At 43.5% G+C, this 19,592-nt stretch overlaps 1 protein-coding gene across 2 annotated transcripts in view; it reads right to left on the reverse strand.

Moving 5' to 3' along the window:
• Nucleotides 1–9,964, reverse strand: part of PAH (phenylalanine hydroxylase) — a 231,602-nt gene extending 221,638 nt beyond the window's left edge. Inside the window, exon 1 of one of the 2 annotated variants that reach the window (XM_069228986.1) lies at nt 9,700–9,964. In XM_069228986.1, the coding sequence (XP_069085087.1) occupies nt 9,700–9,729 (30 nt within the window). In that variant the 5' untranslated portion in view covers nt 9,730–9,964. The remainder of the gene's footprint in view (nt 1–9,699) is intronic. The other variant, XM_069228987.1, reaches the window with a different exon arrangement.
• Between the last annotated feature and the right edge of the window lie 9,628 nt (nt 9,965–19,592).

The following is a 19,592-nucleotide window of genomic DNA, read 5'->3' on the forward strand; positions in this document are numbered from 1 at the left end:
ATCAGTTCTCTAATTAACCTGTTTGAGCAGGACAATGATTACAAGGGAAGCCTAAATCAAAACACTATCAGTTCATCTGTGGCACCTCCTGTCTCACCATCTCATATGCATGATGGAAAAATATCATCCAACAATAGTGATAGATCAATGAAGAGCTCAGTGGATGAATCCAACAACAACCTGGTCACAAACCCTTCCTTCACTAAACAAAAGCTACATTCTCTAAATTGTTTGCTCAAGAATGCCTGATCAACGATCAAAAACAAAAACAACCTATTTGTGAATATGGAACCAGACATAACATTTTTCACTAAAACCTGGTTATGAAAAGATATGGCTGCAATATTTCTTGAAGCTATCCCATCTGGATTTTGAGCCATGTCACACAATGAACAGAGAACTGTCACCAAGATGTTAGATGTGAGAATACAAAGTTATGTAGAATTTTCTACTAGTTGCAACCCGGCCCTACATTGACTTTCAACTTCTTATTGCTCTACCGACCCACACAAGACTAAGAACCTTTATAGATGCTTTTTGGTGCAATATCAGATCTGTAAACCAAAATGTTTAAATACTTGGTTAACTAAACATCTAATTCAATAAACCAAATCATATGTTTAACATGCACAACATACAACAAATTATCTGGTCTACCCACGTTGCAGGTCAGGCATTGGATGTCATCTTCTTCAGAGCAGACCTAATTACAAGTCAACAAGATTTGCCATTCACGTGGACTGGCACTTAAATCACCTCCTTCTCAACCAAGATCCCAAGTTAAATAACAACTGAATCCCACTATCCCTCACCAACCTACAAACAATGGAACAAATTAAACATACAGAAATTGTAATCTCACAAAACGACAAATGCACAATTGAAGACAATAAAGTGAGTAGAGAAACTCTGTGAACAGATGACCAAAGCCTTTGATGTAGAAATAAGAACTTCAATGCAAAGAAAGAAAGCTCCTGGGGCAAGTGAAGAGTTAAGAAAGATAAAAAGATAAAGGGCCACATTTCAGCACTTCAACAGCGAAGCTAAAAATCCATGAATTCTCAAGACAAAATGCATTCACACAGGCACTACAAAATGTACAAATCATATGTTAAAAAAAGGCAAAAAAACACCATTTAAGTTGGTTTGACCATCTCAAAATCTCAACCAAAGAAATTAACAAGATTGTAACAGAATTTCACTATCCGGAAAGCAGTTAAATCTTCTCATCACCTTCCCAGTACTTCCAAAAAATGCTAGTAAATCCTTAACTGACGTGTATTTATTGGATTCATATAGAACAATCAAGAAAAACAACTGCACCACAGTTGTGCAATGAAAAACCATTGCAACAGAAAACAATATCTATCTATTTCAACCTTTCAAAAAAATTGAGGAACTGGCAAAAGGTAGCAGCCTAGATGGCGCCATCACATCCCTGCCTAACTGCCCCCTACCTGTTTCAAAAAGTTTCTTATTTCAACATCTGCATCTATCCCAGTCATAAACATTAACAATAACTCAGTAAACACAGGAATTTTCCCAGAGCAATTGAAGAAAATATACATATGCCCATTACTTGAGAAGAACAACTTGGACTCACAAGACCCTTACAATTACAGACCAATGTCCAATGGTTCTTTCCTTTCAAACTTCTGGAGAGAACAGCATCTTCCGTTCTCAGAATTCATAGAAGAAAATAAACTACTCTCAGATTGGGAAACAATATGCTACCTAGGAAGAGGGACCACAAAAGTCCTAATTGAAATTAGAGGTGCCCTAGAAAAAAAGTCAACAAGAATGGTGTAGCTGCTTCACTTCTGGAAGTTTCAGCAGCTTCTGACATAGTATGCCATGCTATCTTAACTATAAGACACATAGATGTCATTATAAATGGCATTATTCTTACTTGGATTTCTTCTTACCTAAACAACATACCCTACCTGATTCATATAACCCCTTTTTCATAAAAGGTTTACAGCATAAAACAGCATATATCATTAAGCATCTATCATTTCACCTCTTCTTTTCGATATATATGCATGAAACTACTACCAAACCATATCAACAATTTTAAACCCACCTGCCACATCTATACAAATGACACACATATACTTCTCCCCAGGGAAAAACCCTAACAATATTAGAAAATCAAAAATCAACAGGTGCCTCATAGCCACAGATCAATGGATGATGAGGACTTGCCTCAAGTTAAATGCTTAAAAAAATCGACATACTGATCTGCGGCCAATGGAAAAGTTTTCTCTTGGTGTTTGGGTCCACTCACAATTAAATCAGCATTGAAATACAGTTACCTGGGGGTCTGGTTCACAGACACTGCCAACCTCCTATCCCACATAGCCTCCCTAAATAAGAAACCTGCAGCGATTATATATGGTCTTACCCGCCTCAACACAAAACTGCTGCTCCAATACTTAAAGTCATTAAGGTCACCCTTCTTCTTGCCCTTTGTTATGGGCATTTGGCCCATAACCTGCTGGTACCTACTGGTCTACCATGGAGTTCGCACAGTCCTCAGGCCATAAAATAATTTTTAAACTACCCATAAAATAATTTTTAAACTACCCAGGTACCTGCCTAGATCCTAAATTCGTCTAGAATTCTGCCTGACCCATCAAGAGCTAAGGCAGTGCTGCGAATTGGACATTTTGAAATACTATCTCCGGGTACTGAAGGCACCCGAGAATTCACTAAAGGCTTGTCTGAAGGGAACCTTTGAAAGCCCTGGGAACCAATGGTCTGAGCAACTCCAGAAGGAGCTGGCAACATTTCTAATCGAAGACTCGGCGCTTACTATGAAATCGATTCCTCTTTTGAACTGGAAAAAGTTTAATCAAGGCAGCTGCGGCTAATTTCCTATTAGCAAGACATTGCTTCCCTGAACACCTCAGTAGTCTGCAAGAGTAAAATGAGAAAAAATAGCCAAAAAGCAGAACTTTGCCCAAGAAAGACGAAACTTGTTTATGAACTTGGTCCCTGTTTGCAACTATTTGTATCCAAAAATAACAAATTCTTCTTTTCTCATACCTTATCTAAAACTAAGGGCCTGATTATGAGTTTGGTGGATGGTTTTACCCGTCTGCCGAACTTCCGATGGGGAGGTTGCCGCCATTGTGGCTACCTCCCCGCTGGGCCCATTAAGAGTCTCCCACTAGGTCGGCGGGTGGAAACCTGAGTTTCCGCCTACTGGCCTATTGAGAAACAGCCTATAGCATTGTCCCTGGCTCCTAATTGAGCCAGCGTCAATGCTGTAGAGCGCAGGGTTCACCAGCCCCTCGCAATGTTCAGTGTCTGCAAAACAGACAGTGAACATTTCCAAGGTGCAGGCCAGGGCGACCCCTGCACTGCCCATGCCCAGTGCATGGGCAGTGTAGGGGCCCTGCACCCGTTCTCTGCCAGCCTTTTGATGGCAGTGTTACCGCCATGAAATCGCTGGCAGAGAAAAAAGTCGTAATCCTGAGGGCAGCCCTGCTTGCAGCGCTGCCCTGGTGGATTAGGGCCGACACGACCGCCCGGACCACCGGGACAACTAATCCCAGCGATGCTGGTGGTCCGACCGCGGCACGACTGCCACGGTCATAATGCAGCACTCAAACTGCTGCATTGGCGGCAGTCTGACCGTCATCCGCGAGTCTGCCGGTCATTAGACCGCCAAACTTGTAATGACCCCTAAGTGTTTCTTGATGCTGGGATCTTCACCAAACATAAACAAGGAGGTAAAATCTAGTTTCCTTACAAAAGTTCAAGTATGTAAACTATGGCAGGGTTTCATACTGAACCACAATTTAATGATATGTCTTTTAGAATGTGGGTAAAGGACACATTAACGTGACATACACAATCAGACTTGGATGTCAAGATATGTAATTAAGGCTTTTCAACAAGTCAGGCAGATGGAATCATTCTTCCAGAATATACTGACAATCTGTCCAGTCAAGTATGTGTGTATGTGTTGTATATGGTGCAAACATTACCACAAATTAGTTGGACACAGTACAAGAGATAGGTTTATAATGGGGGAGGGTGATAGTTGAGGTGCATGAAGGCCACTCCTGGGTATTGCATCTAGGTGTTAGGAAAAGGAAGCATTACATTGTAGGGGAATGTAATTGCTATGGAAGGGGTTTTGTATATTAGCAGGGATAACTGATTGTACAATGAATCACAATGTTGACCCACTTTATGATGTTGCATATGATGTCCTGGGTGGGCAAGGCAATTTCAATAAGAGATGGGACTAGGGGACAGGGAGAAAGTCCACAGGTGAGATGGGGGAAGGGATACCTTTAAAGTGGGCTCAGCAGTGGGATAGTTATACTGCACTAAAGTGATGTAGAAGAGAAGACTAGAGGCAGTATCTTTTACGTCAATTGTTCTACACTTTGAAATGAATTTCCACTGCATTTCAGACTTGAGAGAGACATTGTCAAATTTCACAGATGTCTCACAGCTAACCTCTTCAATTATATGTGTAAATGGCAAGAAGATTACCCCACTTTTACTACATACATTTCCACTTGTTTTCCCTTTGATGCACCGCTTTTGTGTCCATCCTTATTCTGCTGGTCAAATACCTTAGAGTGAGTGGTCTCAGGTTCTGCATATGGATCATAGTACCTCCAACCTCCTCACATTATCCTCTCCACCTATACAACTTCCTTTCTCCTTATCCAAAAAGCATGAAGCACCACTTGTAGTCATCTCATCACGCTAGGCAAAGGGAAGCTCAGGCTGACCACGATGGAGTGCAGGTCAGATAGAGTGACCAGATTAGTCCACTGAAAAGTTACTTTCAGAGTCTGGCACAAAGAGTTCAGTTTAAGTTGGAGGGGGCCAAGAGGAGTAGCCTGAGCATTTTGGATGGTCTTTGCTTTAGTGAGAAGAACAGGCCAGGTGTCGCGGATTGGCATTGCTGTAGTGTGAAGAGGTTGTGGCTGCTGTAGCTTCACACTGGTGGTCATCGTGAAGTGTGGGTTTTGTGTTGCCGGACATTGCAGGTGCTTGCTGTTGACGTGAAGACCAGGTCTCACCGGAGATTCACATTGGCAGTCTTTGTAGGTGGCAGAGCTTCGGTGAGAACGGGTCCATTCACAATTACAAGGAGTCAAACATTTTCTTCAAGAGGAGTTCACTCTGATGCCAGTCAGGGGTTCAAGACCTGGGAAGGCACCTATTGAGGATCAGGGACTCAATCCAGCAGAGGCCAGCAGGGTTCAGGGGGGACCATTTGCATGTCCAAGCAGGTCCAGTTGCAACAACTTAGTTGGGCAGTTGCACGGAGGCCTCTGACGTTTGTTGTGTCCCTGTATGCCACACAGAAGGTCAGCCAACTGACACTTGGAGTCATTCTGGTTTGCCTGGGTTGAAGTCCTCTGGCAGCATGGTAGTCATTCTTCTGTAACTTCCACAGGTCCAGGAGTATTCTGATGAGATCTAGGGGTCCAATATTTATACCTGGTGCCAGCCTGTGTGTGGGAGAACTCTCCACATCTGGTTCTGCAAAGTGCTTCCCCTACCCTTGTCAAGGCTCCAAATTGCCTGTGGCAGACACCCGCTGCACCGCAACATTGCAGACGGCTCCATTAGCAGCCGACTGCAATATTAAGGCCCTGCCGGCGGGTTTCAGGCTGCACAGGCGGCCTGATGGCAGTTTGGCATTGACAGGTGACCTCTGCCACCCACCAATGTCATAATGAGGGCCTATGTGTATATGATTTGAGCATCCATCCCCCTCTATTCTCATCTTGTGTGTGTATTTTTCCTTCAGAACATCTTATTGGAGCATGGGGACCCGTAGGTGTGCCATTGGGATTGCGTGAATTGTGGTCATGTGGGTGTCCCAGAGCCTATAAAGAACTAGAGGCAGTCAACCTATTTGTTTACTCTTCAGACGCACCCTAGTGCTAACAGACATTGTGCTATGTATGACATATTGCCTCCTTCCCTTTATGCCCTTTTTGTTCTCCTCACCAGTTTTATTCCAGCCTTGTTACTGGTTCGCTGGACAGCTCTGCAAATGGGTAAGTATCAAAAATAGAATTCTTTCCCTTTTAAGGTTACTACATTCAGAGAAAATGTACAACATTTTACATTCCAATGACTGACCTAGATAGCCTGGAATACTCTACTGTTCTAAAAATTAACACTTGTAGAATTTTCACAAGACTGGAAATTCTGTGAAAAATGAAAATGTGATTTAAAAGAAGTATCAGTTTCTCCTTTCTCTACAAGGAAATACTATTGTTCATTAAGAAAAACTTCCTCTTCGTCCATGTTACATGGGGGTGTTCTCTGTCCCTTTCCATTGCCTTTGCCAATAATTAATGTACACATATGTATGCGCGTTCCCACGGTAATAACCTGCCTGCATGATATAAATTAAAAAAAATATACAAATGTAGTGGTTAGCTTTTTACAGGGTGTTCCACACGGAAGAATTTCCAATTAGAGCCAGGACCCTTTAATCTATTTATCACAATGTGACTGTGTGGTCATACTTGCGGAATTTCAGCACCTGTTAATATACCATTATAACCATAAAGTTTAATCAATCCACATCCAGTGAATTATGATGTGAAATTGAATTTCATATGTTTAATTTATATGTATAGATATGACTAGAGACACCTCTATAAATTGACCCGCTGACACCAAGGATCATCTCCTCTTATGTTGAAAGAATACAAATGGTAGTAGCAGGTGGGTTACATTACACATGGACAAGAGCTGTCGTCTGAGTGTTTCCACCTTAACATTTGTTCACGATTTCAGTGTTCACTTTCATGGCGAACATTTTGCAGAGGATTTTCTTCCCTGACAAGAATATAAGGCATTCATTGTTGGACATGTTTTGCCTTTTGTGCACACTGTTCCTGCTGCTCCAAGGAGTCAGCAATGGGCAGCTGTCTTGCGACAGAACCCCCAGACCCTACTCCATCACTCCCCTTCCTTTATTTCCTTCCTTTATGGAAAATCCCTCCTCCCAGCCCTTGCCAGGGATCCTGTGTGTGAGCCTGTGCCTCCTTCTCCTTGAATTAGAGATGCCTCTACAGAAGCCCTTGCTCCAGCCCTAGACCCATCCCTTACCTTAGCTCCATCTCCTGCCCATTGCCCAGCCATCATTTAGTGTTTACCGTTTTCCATGCACAGGATGTCCTGCTGTCATGGGCTTGGCATCTTTTGAAAAATATCCTTGATGTGTGCGCAGCAGGCACAGAAACTTCACTTCAACAAAATTGTTTCAAGACTTCACTGATCTTCCCCTAAGTCGCCAGAGTTTGTGCTCAAAGGTAAAAGTACAGAAACCTCTACATATGAGACAGCCACTGTTACTTAGGTTTACAAGTTTTTTTATTCAGTCTTATTACACTATATACACATTTTGAAAACATTACCGGGCACATATTCCAGGATCATCCATTTAACGCTGTAAAAATGATTTTAAAATATACAGTATGTTAGATCAACCTTCATATGTATGTAATGGACCACATTTTAAATTACGACTATTAGGCCCTTCAGGCATCCTTTGAAAAGCAAAGTGCACTCAATCTGTGACTGTGTTAGAATAGCCATAAATAAGTTTGAGGTAAGATAATGGTGGGTGCAGCTGGGCATGGGTCCAACTCAGGGTAGGTCACAGCTAAACTGAACTTTTGCTCCAAAAAATGCGTTAGTAGTCTGACTCTGGCAGCTTCCTATCTCAGCGACTTACCTCCTGCTCAGTACAGCTCAGAACTAGGGAGATGATTGGAACTACCCTCTGCCCTCTTCAAGCAGGGACTGACCCTCACTTAGCTGCAAGACACTTGGCGGCTTGCTAGCCACCAACCAACCCAGTGCTCTTACACACCCAAGCTCCACAAAGCTAACCTCTACACTTTTACAATGAGAAGGCAGCTAATGGCGTTCAGAAGTCCTTGCCTGTGATTTCTGTAGGACACGCTAGGAAGCTTCAGCCATTACAGGGGGCTGTATTAGTGCACTGAAATGGGTATGAAGCAAAAAGTTAACACTCAAAGTGACAAATAAATAAACACATGCTATTTTATAATTGTATATGATTGGAATAAGAAGATGCCCTGATTCAAAAAGTGGCACACAATATAGCTCAATGCCCCTGGCTGAAAATTTGCTATGGTCTTTGTGAACTAGCAAAGTTGGAAACTTTGGATAGGACCCTTAATTCGTACTGACAAAAAAAAGTAGGAGCCTACAGAGTTTAAGTGGGTCAAGTCTCCAGAGAGCCCAGGTGCCTCATGACCCACACTTGAAGCTGCTTGAACTCTCTCAAGCTGTTTTATCTATACTATCCAATGGCAGAGCTATCTTCTCTGAGGATCGGTACCTTCAATCAGAACGCAGGATTTTAATTGAGAAGTGCTGTTTCAATCAAAACCTCTGCAGTGGCTGTTTGAACGCCCTTCAAAGACAAAGAAGTATAAATCATCTTGAGATGAGCAACTACAAACGTTCAAATTCCAAACATTAGCGATATTTTCTGAAAATGTAAAGTACATTTTAATAAAATGTCATACATTATTTGAAAATGGATTCGATTTTTTCTGTGTCAGATCCCAGCACAAATTTCCAAATGGTGATCAGTTGCAGCAGGAGTGTTTATGCTCATGTGTTTAAGAACGATATATCCCAAAGTTTTACATATCTGTATTGGCAGTCGAGTGATGACATTGTGCCATTGGAAAAGAACCCCAATCCACGCCTATGAAAACATGACAATTTAGATAACCTAATGTACTTAAATGCATAGCCTTAAAGTCTAAGGGGCAGACTTAAGAAATGTGGTGCTGCATCTAAGGCAGTGCCACTTTTCTTGTGCCCTCCTAATGCCACCATGTGTGCGCCGTAATTAACATACAGTGCACCATGGTAATAGTTAGGGAACTAGCGTCAAAGTTTTTGTCGGTAATTTGGTGCTTTGCAGGATAAGCACCACAAATTCTGCAAAGCACACTGAGGCCCATTGAAAACAATGGCGTGCCTCCTTTTAATGCCTGCTGTGTGCAGGCATTAAAAATGCCGCTAGAAATGGCGTAAAGCAATCTTTTAAATTTCATTGGTCCGTTGTTGAGGGCCCCCTAATGGGGGAACGCCTCCCCTACATACATTAGGTCTGGTGCAGGCATAATGTGGCACAAGTAGTCACAAAGTCGTGCAATGTATGTGCTGCACCACTTTGTAAATATGGCATGGAATTTTTGCCAAAATATCACCATATTAGAATCAAAACAATTACGCTAATGTGGTGATATATGGTGCCAGGCCCTCTTAAATCAGGACCTAAAGGTTTTTACTTTCTACCCCGAACAGTTGCTCCAAAAAGATATTGTTGTTGCTGTTTGATGCCCAGCGCTCACCTTTTCTTGAATTTTAGTGCCATCTCATTCCATAAAAGAAATAAAGTGAGGCAAAGCAGTACATATTTTATTTAAATCAAAATGAAATATTTGTTTACGATACATTTACTTAAGAATGAATATGGTCACACCGCAGTTCACTACAGAACAGCCTCAATAAAGTGTTTCCATGTGAAGAGACTAGTTATATAAAGATCAAGGGACATATTGAAACAAATGTCATTCGAGTAACAATTCCGTGCAGCCCTGACAGACTGTTTTCTATTTGTAGTAGTTGATCTGTCTATGCTGTACACCTTACCTGGGACATTCTGGCAATGGCAGTGTCCATACTGTTGCCAGTGAGATATCCCGGCTGTGGTGGCGGCTTTTGGGCGATCCTGTCAGGGGTGATAGTTGTGGTGCGAGATGTCAAAAGCTCCCGGCTCTGGTGATAGTTGCAGATAGGCTCGTGCTGTGAGATTGCAGCCTGAACTCGACCTGTTACGGTGTGTTTGCCTCGGGCTGTACTTCATGCAGGGGTATTTAAAGTTCACTCAGTGAGTCACAGCACCCTCCCATGTCTCCTGTTACTGGCACCACCACTGTGTTGCAGGGGGGCGTTTTCATCACATGGGCTACCACCCCTGCCTCTCCCCCCTGTCGCCCCTTTCCACCTTCTCCCACTGTCACGAGACGCACACATGCTTCCCATCAACACTGCATAGAGGCAGCGGTCCTTTCATCCTTTACAAACAGCAGAACAAAACATGTGGCAACCATTTGTGTTTGTTGACTACTAAAATGAATGGAATTCTTTACGTAACATTCTCGTTTATCTACAGCGCTCCTCTAAAATCAGTGTTTCTTTTTAACTAATTGGTCAAATAATTGTTAGATTGTATATTTTTTATTCAATATTTAACATTTTAATATCCTATGACAACTGATTGACAATCTTAGTCATGCTTCCATTGTGTACAGAAGCTGATACCAGTCAGATATACGTGTTTGTATTTAAACTACTAGAGTATAAATGTGTGTTATGTTTTCGTAGTCACATTTATTTGGAGTAAAGTGCATTTTGTCATCTTTCCTACGCAGGTTAAGAAAATAATGTCACTCACTGAGGTGACAAGTGGTCCTTTACTGTATCTTTCAATTTTTAGGATTACAATAACAACCCCGAGATCTACATACAATTAAAACAAGCATTTCCAAATACAACGGGTCTCCATTTGCTCGAGTTAGAGCTACTAGCCTTGTAAACTCCTAACCAGTCTTTACTTGCCACATAAACTGATAATGAACAGTAAAAGCGTTTCACATATGCGAGCCTACGGTCACCATGAGTGTGAAAGAGACACAGAAAAGGAAACAGAAGTTCACTCGCAGTGAAACGTGTTGGCAAGAGTGCAATTATCCATGTAACCGGCAAAAGTATAATTATCCATGTAACCAGCAAAAGTAGAATTATCCATGTAACCAGCAAAAGTAGAATTATCCATGTAACATGGTCGATGTCATGCAAATCGCTCGACTACTGCCAAGCAAGATCGCGCTGTGTAGGAAATAAACTGAAATAGTGCAGAAGACATTCGGAAAACATGGATCTTTGCATGTTTTCAGTAGTTTACTGGTGATGTAGAAGGGGGCTAAACACCGGAAAAAGCTTGACGTATGCATGCCTTTAACTAGTGAAATAAAGCAAATTTTAAAAGGCAAGCCCACGAACCAACCAAACTGATGGGCGTGGTTAAAAGCCCACAGGGAGATTACAACAGGGGCCAGATAGGGTGACCACCTGGCACTGAGGCAAATTCTGGACAGAACTGTACAAAATTCAGGACAAAGGGTCAAAATTCAGTACAAAAATTCAGGGCAAAGGGTCAAAATTCAGGACAAAAAATCAAGAAAAAACATTTTTACAGGCACACCCAAGAGAGGCCATGATTCACTAAGTTGTCAGCACATTTATTTACTCTTTTTAACCTAGCACTATTTATTCACTGTGATCTTTTTGTGATTGCCTCCTGGTATGCTACATTCCGGTGTCACATTACATCCTTGTTCAGTAGTAAATTAATGCCTTTCAGCACTGTGTCAAGGCCATCACCCCTACCAAAATCTACCCAATCTTTCTTAAAGAGAAAGAAATAGCAACATTTTGGTTATGTTTCCGAACATTTTAAAACCCCTGGCAAACAGTTTGGGAAACATTAACCTTATGCTAGTTTAAACCAATTGAACAAAAATATCTGGCTCACCCCAACTGCCCATGGGCTTTCAACCTAAAAAAATAATAATAATGAGGCAGGGCAGATGGTGTGGGCAACAGTCTTACACCTAATGTCAGGATGTGAGGTACCCACAACTTGTCTGTAGTCTTAAAGCACTAGAGTGTATGTCTGGGGCTATACATTTATCTCAGAAATGGGAGCCCGGACTACCAAACAAAGATAATAAAAGAGGACGATGAAATCGAGATCAAATGGGAGATCCACAGCAAGTGATTCAAAGTGTTGTTGCTAAGAACTGGGTAAATACGGAAAAGAAGAACAAGGTGGGACAATTCCTAAAATCAGACAAAATGGGTCCACCAAGACTATCGGAAGGTATTGGGTACCTGGGGAGTTGTCTCTGCACACAGGAGAGAAACAGAAGAGGCACTCTCGAGTTGTTGAACAAGCAACACCCATCCACCTTGGCAAACTCTTCTGGTGCAATGGTCCGCTGTTCGTGCTTGTGAAGGGTGAGCAGGGGCCAGAACACTTGCAGAGTTGTGCAAGGCAATTGCCCGCTTTTTCCATGCCTTTAAATGGTTTTGAAATTGAGCAAAAGCCAAACAAGTGATTTGGGTTATCCCTAAGTGTCAAGTACATATAGAATCTTGAAATTATTTGGGATTTAAATTGCACAAACAAAAAGTAAAAATGTTAAAATGTAATTTGTGTTTCTTTAACATATGGCACTGTTTTCCCATTTATATACAATTAGATCTCAGATTAAACTGGGAACCAGTTACGTTTTGATACCTAGTGATTAACATCTACCAGTCTCCCACTGATTTGCAGGATGGAAATCTCGGCAGAGCGTCACGGTCCCTCCAAACCCAGTTTGCTTTTTGGTATTTTCTTCTGCTTTCTGTAGAGGGCTACGTGCACTAGTGAAGATTGTGTGCTACCCCAATGATAGTATTATTTTGCAAACTTTCTCCTGCTCATCCTTTACTCCTTCTTCAGACATGCCACACATCTGATTTGGTCGCTGCAGCCCCGTCAGGTAGCTCTATTCACTGTAAAGCTACCCGTGACTGTGGGTGGATTAGGTCTTCTGGATTTAGAATGCTATTATTCAGCTGCACTGGTCCAATGGGTGGCTCACTGGCTTTCTGCCCACCTTCCTGCATGAGATGGGGTTTATCACGAAATACTTTTAAAGAAGGCTTAATGCACTGCTCATTGTTTCCTACTGACCATTCTACGGATCACCCTCCGGGGTTATCATGCACAGCTTTCTCTTGCCTTGTTAGAACCTGTAAACTCACTGACAAGAAGAAACCCTGTGCTCCGGCACTATCTTTGCTAAGCCTTCCCACTCGCACAGGACGGCTGTGCTCAGAGCAACTCCATCAGTGGCATGCTGCAGGTGTCTTAAAACTGGGGGATTTGTTTCTGGATCTGTGAGCTACTAAATTTCCAAACCCTTGTGGCAGACTACCATCTTCACCCTGGACAACTCCTTACTTACAATCACCTTAAATAGTCATAAAATGCCCTATTTCATGTCTGCCACCCAGCACTGACCCTACAAGAGGTGTGCCAGAAGCTCTACACCATAGGAACTGGTGGCAAACTGATAGATTGGGTGTACAGACCTTTCCTGCAACATGGAAACCACTCCAGGTCTTCTCATCATACTACCTGGTTGACTGATGTGGCCAAACCTCTGCAAGATAAGGATTGGACTAAAATACTGGACTTTCCCCACAAAGTATCCCACGGCTGTCACTTTGTACATTCATAGAGCTTACTTGGGAATTAATTCCGCCTGTTGCTTGCCATTGGCCTTGTGGTTTGTAACTCACATTTTGTTGCTTTCAATTTGCTGACTTTATATGTTTTAGGCTATGCAGCTTGAGTTTGTCCCTTCCCTTGCCCAAACCTTATTTACAGTACCCTTCCGAGTGCTCCCTTTCTGTAAACAGGCCTGTAAATCTTGTTCTTATCTCATCACATTTGCTGTGCATTCAAAGAACAACGTCAAATGCACTCTACAGCACTATACTCTACTCTGCATCACTCTACATTACTCCACTCTTCGCCACTGCACTCTATGCCACGCGAGTCTACTCTGCACTCTATGTCACTGCACCACTCTACACCACTGCACGCTCTGCCACTCTATTGTATGTCACTCTATTCCACTGCACTCCATGCCACTCTACTCTGCCCCACGTCACTCCATGCCACTGCACTCTAAACCACTTCATTCTACAGCAATGCCCTCTAAACAACTGCACTGTACCCCACTGCACTGTGCCACTCTACTCCACTCCACACTACTATGCCAATAACTTATAACCATGAATAGCAGCCACTCTAGTGCATAACATGGCTAAACTACATTGGCAAGGCCAATAACTCTTGAGTAGAGACCTATTGGCTTTGCCAATGTTTGTTAGTACTTGGAGGTTCTGAGGTCCCTGAAAAAACTGTGAATGTGTAAGTCCTTATTTTAAACAAGCATTTGACGCCTCGTCAGGGGTAGTAAGCCCTATAAAAATACAATCACATCATAATATAGGCTGCTACAAAATGCGCAAATACATTTTGGTTAAATAAAAAAAGTGATTCTCAAATGCAGATTTGAATAATATATAGTTTATACCTAGTACTAACATTTTTTATAACACTCCTTTAAAACCACACACTCTACAGCTCATCTTGGAACACCATTACAGTACCTCTCTAGAAAATATATATTTGTCATCAGAAAGCTTCAAGTGCTTCCTTTGATTAAAGTCAATGTAGGTTTTGGAGCCTCTTTACATTTGCAGATTTACCAGTTGCCCACATTTGTATTTCTTTAGGGAGGGAGACACCCTGGCAAGAAGGCCTTTTCTTATCTGTCTGCCCCTCTCTCCCTCAGAGTACACAAGACTCCCTGCCCTTCAATCCAGCTAGGAAAACCGATCTGCCCGTAATTTCGCCCTGCCATCCATTGTCCTTTGGGTGAAAGGCTAAAATTACAGACAGATGACGTCCGTTAAGCCTTTCATCACGGACAAAAGATGGAAGGGCGAAATAACGGGCAGTCTGTGAAATTTACGGACGGGTGGTCACCCTGGGGGCCAGAGCGCTTGTGCGCGCTCGACCCTAAAAATGAGCTGGGAAGCAGACTAATATTTTAGAATGCCTGGATCACATCTGTCATGGGAAGAAGGAAAGACATCTCTGTCCAAAAAGGTGGGAGCCAAAGGTATAGATGTTGGGCAGTGCACATGAAGCTCTTCAACATTCCTCTCATCTCGTAGAGGCAGCCCCATATCACCCTAAAAAATTGTGTCTGAAAATACAATTTAATAAAAGCTATTCATTTCCTAAAATTAATAAAGTTGCCAAGGGAACAAACTCGGAAACCATAGTATCCCAAAAGTGTTTTTTTTCCAACACACCAAATACAGTGTTGCCCATGTGCAAACCATCCTTTTTAGGTGGAGCCTACTAGATAGCGCACATATTATCTGTCATGAAACATATTGTAGCCTTACCAAGAACATACAGGTGCTTGGGCCCTCCCATTTCATAACATTGCTTGGTTTTCCTGTCATTCTCACTTACCTGCTTCTTATTTAGGTCCCAGTTTGTTAATCTTCTGTTTGTTCCACACATGAAGCATAGCCCCTTTCCCATCTGTTTTGGCTGGCTTCTATTCTTCCACTGCTTGGTTTTCAAGCACTCGTTTTTCTTTTGGTTTCAGCATTCCATAGGAGTGCACATGAGTTTTGTGCTGTCTGCCTCATTTACTTCTCTCCCCCTGACCTGCATGTTCCTCTTTCTTTGTCATCCGCGTGCTTCTCTTCTACTCTGTCCCTGGTATGCTTACTCTTGTGTCCTCCTCCATTGCTTTCTTACCTGTGGCTCCCCTTCCCACACCTCACTCACGCCTTCCATATTGCCCTACCCCTGCCCTGTGTGTTACTTCACCTCTACCCTCACTTACAAAAACACACTTCAGCACTTTTTAAAAAACATTAGCAGATCCTACCCATATCAACAAATAAAAAGAAAGTAAAGCAACTGCATCAAGGGTTTTAAAAAAAAAATGTTTAGCCTGCTGCACTGCACCAGGGCTGCTGTACAGCATAACTAACAACCATTGACAAAACCAATATGTCTCAAAGGATATCCCAATTGGTTTTATCAATGATTGTTGGCATTGGTGTAGCAAGGCAAGATTTATAGTTGATGTGAGATCAAATGTATGGGAGCTATTTTAGTGACTGAATATTCAAAATTGAATGAAACATGATGTGAATACAATGTAAAGCAGAGTATGCACATCTTTTCATCATGGAATATGCAGTGGGCCAATCTGCTTCTAGAGGGAGGAAGGGAAGGACATCACACAGATGGCCTAAAATGGTTCCCTCAACACTTGGAGGGGAGTTCAGAATCAGAAAAACAGCTGAGTGGGGTGCTACACAAGTGTGTACATTTTTGTGGCCTATCAGGCATACAAATTAATTGGGTAGAAGTCGTCCCTTTTCCCACTCACTCCTACCAAAGACTGTTTCCAAAAAGACTTCCTACTTCAATGGGGCCACTCTGATCTGAGATACCTAGGCATAGTAATAACAAAAGACAGGAGAGAACTGATCTGCACTAATTATGCTACCGCCTTAGACACGATTACTGACAGAACCACACGCTGGATATCACTGCCCCTCTCACTGGTAGGCTGCATTTCTCTTATTAGGAAGGTCATTTTGCTGAAACTGCTATATTTGTCTCTCAATATTCCTTACTCACCAGGGCAGCTCTTTTTCAAACAACTAAAAACACAATTTATTAGGTTGGCTTGGGCGGGTAGGCAACATTACATACAATGGGACATACTCACACAACCCTTCTCGAAGGGTGGCTTCAAAGCTCCAGACATGGAACTTTATTTCTTATGTGCTCAAGCACACACTCCAATTTACTAGTACAGGCCTCACCCCTTACATGCCGCAACTGGCGATTGAACAGGGTTACATGGCGCCTATCCCTATGTCTGTCTATCAGGGAGCACAAGACAAATGGATGAGTGCTCCGGAGTCCACTGTGGTGTGCATTACTGCAGCATCAGAAAGCATGGCCAGGAAACTCGGCAAGCCACTACTATATTCACTGCTTTGTCCATTGCCTTACCATTTTGCTATGTCTGTCACTTATGAAGTGACATGTTGAGCCACACTTGTTAAGGGTGGACTTCATGCTTGTGGTGATCTTTATGTGGAGGGTTGGTCTATTAACCATGAAGATTTCTTTGCTGCAGAAGCACTGAACCCCACTAGACATATTTCACTAAAACAGGCTTAGGTATATCTTTAGAGCAGTCACTCCAGTCTCCTCTAATGAGCCCCCCATCTTCAATACACTACATACCTTCCTCGCCTCCACCAGTCCTAGGCATTTGGTCTCGATTCTTTATCACTCTGCACAAATGGAGGCATCAGACGTTATAGGGAATACATAAACGCAGTAGAATCAGAGCTAGGCACAGAACCTACCGATAAACAGTTGCTATATTGCTGTTAGCAAACTGGTCACATAGCCTCAAGCAGCAGACTCAGAATCATTCACTTTAAATTCTTACACTGACTACATTACACACCTGCTAGATTACACAGATATCGTCTGCGCCCTGACGGCAGGTGTGAGAGGTGTGGTGCAGGTGGAGTGGATTTCTTACATTTTGCTTGGGCATGCGTCCTTCTCCTGGCATACTGAGGGAGGTGGCAGATGCACTGTCTATCATGATAGGACAGGCTTTCCTCCTAACACCTCTACTGGCCTTGTTGAGGCACACTGGAGATATAGAGGGGGGCTACAGGAAGTTTGTGGCACTAACACTAGTTCTGGCCAAGTGTAGGGTAACATGCAGATGGGACATGGGTAGAGCGCCTAAATTCAACTCACCACGTATGCTTCCTACCTGCTAACTCACAACGTAAGGATATCTGGGCTCCCTTATAGACATACCTAATGACATGGCTACCAGAGGGAATGGGAGATGACACCCCTCACACTAAGTATTAAACACAATTGGCAGAATGTCTGTGGGTAACCTATCATCTAGTATGAGGGAAACACCAGATTTTGTCACTTTATCAATATTTGTGTCAATGTGATTGTTTACAAGTTGTCTTACCTGCAGTGGGCAAGCTGCTGGGGCCAACCATCCGTTAAGTGGAGAATCAATTCCATACTCCATTGTAGGCAACACACAGATTACCCATCTATCGGGCCATTCAGTATTGGTTGGGGTATGGCGGAACTCACCTTCATAACACCACTTGTATTCATGTCTGAATAGGATATTGAACCTGTGTACTAAGTTTTTTTCTGATGTTTAATTGCCACATGACAATCATGACGCTGAAGACCCCTAACCTGGGGTAGTCCTCCTGTTGTCCTCGTCCTCCTGATGTCACCCCCCACAGGATACACCTCCTCTCCCATTTCCCCCTTCCTCAAACCCCACGGGCCCAACTCCTTCTCCATTTCTCCCCCTAATCACCTCTCCCCCTCTGCGCTGAAAAACTTCAAACGCAAACTTTCCAGGCAATATCCGGAGCTCCTTCTCGTGGACACCTATTTTACTGCTCATAAAGGCCCGAAAAAGACTGATCTCATCTTCTTCACTAGACGCCCGGCTAAATGGAACACCCTCCTCACTACTCACCTCCACCCCTTCAAGACTACTAATATCCCTTACGGTTGCAAACTCTCTATCTCCAGCTCCCGGCTTTCCAGGGAAATCTCATCATCTCCATCTTCAGAAATGGAACCATCATGATTCAAGCTAATGACTCCAACCTCCGTGCCTTTGAATCCTTATTCCCTGCCCTTAAGTCCACACTCCCTCCCCCCCAATCCACCCCCAGCCCATTGACACCCCTCTCCACCCCCATTATTCCCCTTACCACCACCCCTTGCCCCCCCCGGCTCCCAGTGCTGTCAACCCCATCCTGTCTGTCCCATCCATCCCCACTGTCCCCTCTCACCTTAATCATGCCTCTTACTCCCGCAACCTCAATACCCCCAGTCACTACACCCTCCCTGTCTCCTCCTCCTCTACTCCCCTGATCCTCCCCCACATCACCCCCCCTCTCCCCGAACCCTCCTTCGACTCCCCCCCCTCCATCGCCCCTCATTCCCCCCCTCTCACCCGGATCTCCTCTAGACCCAACTTGTTGACCTGTAGTAACTTTCTTACCAAGCCTGCCCCCCCTTTCTCACCTTACCCTTACTCCGACTGTAACCCCTCCCACTCCTCAACAGCCTCCCTTAACCTTCTGCCCAATGATCCTATATCCCATCGCAATCAATCCCCCCAGCCCCTTCCTAAGAAGAATTTTTCCTCCCACTCCTTCACCCCTAATTTCTCTCCCTCCACTAATATTAATTCACGGCTCTCCAACCTTGAATCCCAACTAAAACTCATCATTCAAGGCATTAACAAACTAGCGAGAAGCCTTGACTCACTGTTTCCCCCCTGCCGACCCAGTCACTCACGCTTCTGTCGGCCAACAACTCTTCCCAGAACATCCACTGGCCCTCTATACCCCTTCCTCGTAACACCCCGAGACCTAGAAGAACCAGCCCTCCTTTATCCCATAAGGAAGCCACTATTCTCGCTCTCTCCTATAAACCGTCCCTCCCCACCCCACCCCCTCCCTCCAACATTCCAGTCATCACCGGTTTCAGGAGACAGCGTATACAACCTCCCTCTCCCAGACCCCCTGCCCAACTTGTCATTATCCCCCCTCTCCCTTCTAATCCCGAACCTAAGATCCATCCTCGCACCAACTGCATGCTCATAAACTGTAGATCAGCAGTCAAACACGCTACGGATCTTGCTGACGCTATCCTCAGCCATAACATTGACATTGCCTTCATCACAGAGACCTGGCTAACCGAACTCTCTCAACCAATCTTGGACACC

The sequence above is a fragment of the Pleurodeles waltl genome, chromosome 4_1, assembly GCF_031143425.1.
Source record: "Pleurodeles waltl isolate 20211129_DDA chromosome 4_1, aPleWal1.hap1.20221129, whole genome shotgun sequence".
NCBI classification, from domain to species: Eukaryota; Metazoa; Chordata; class Amphibia; order Caudata; family Salamandridae; genus Pleurodeles; species Pleurodeles waltl.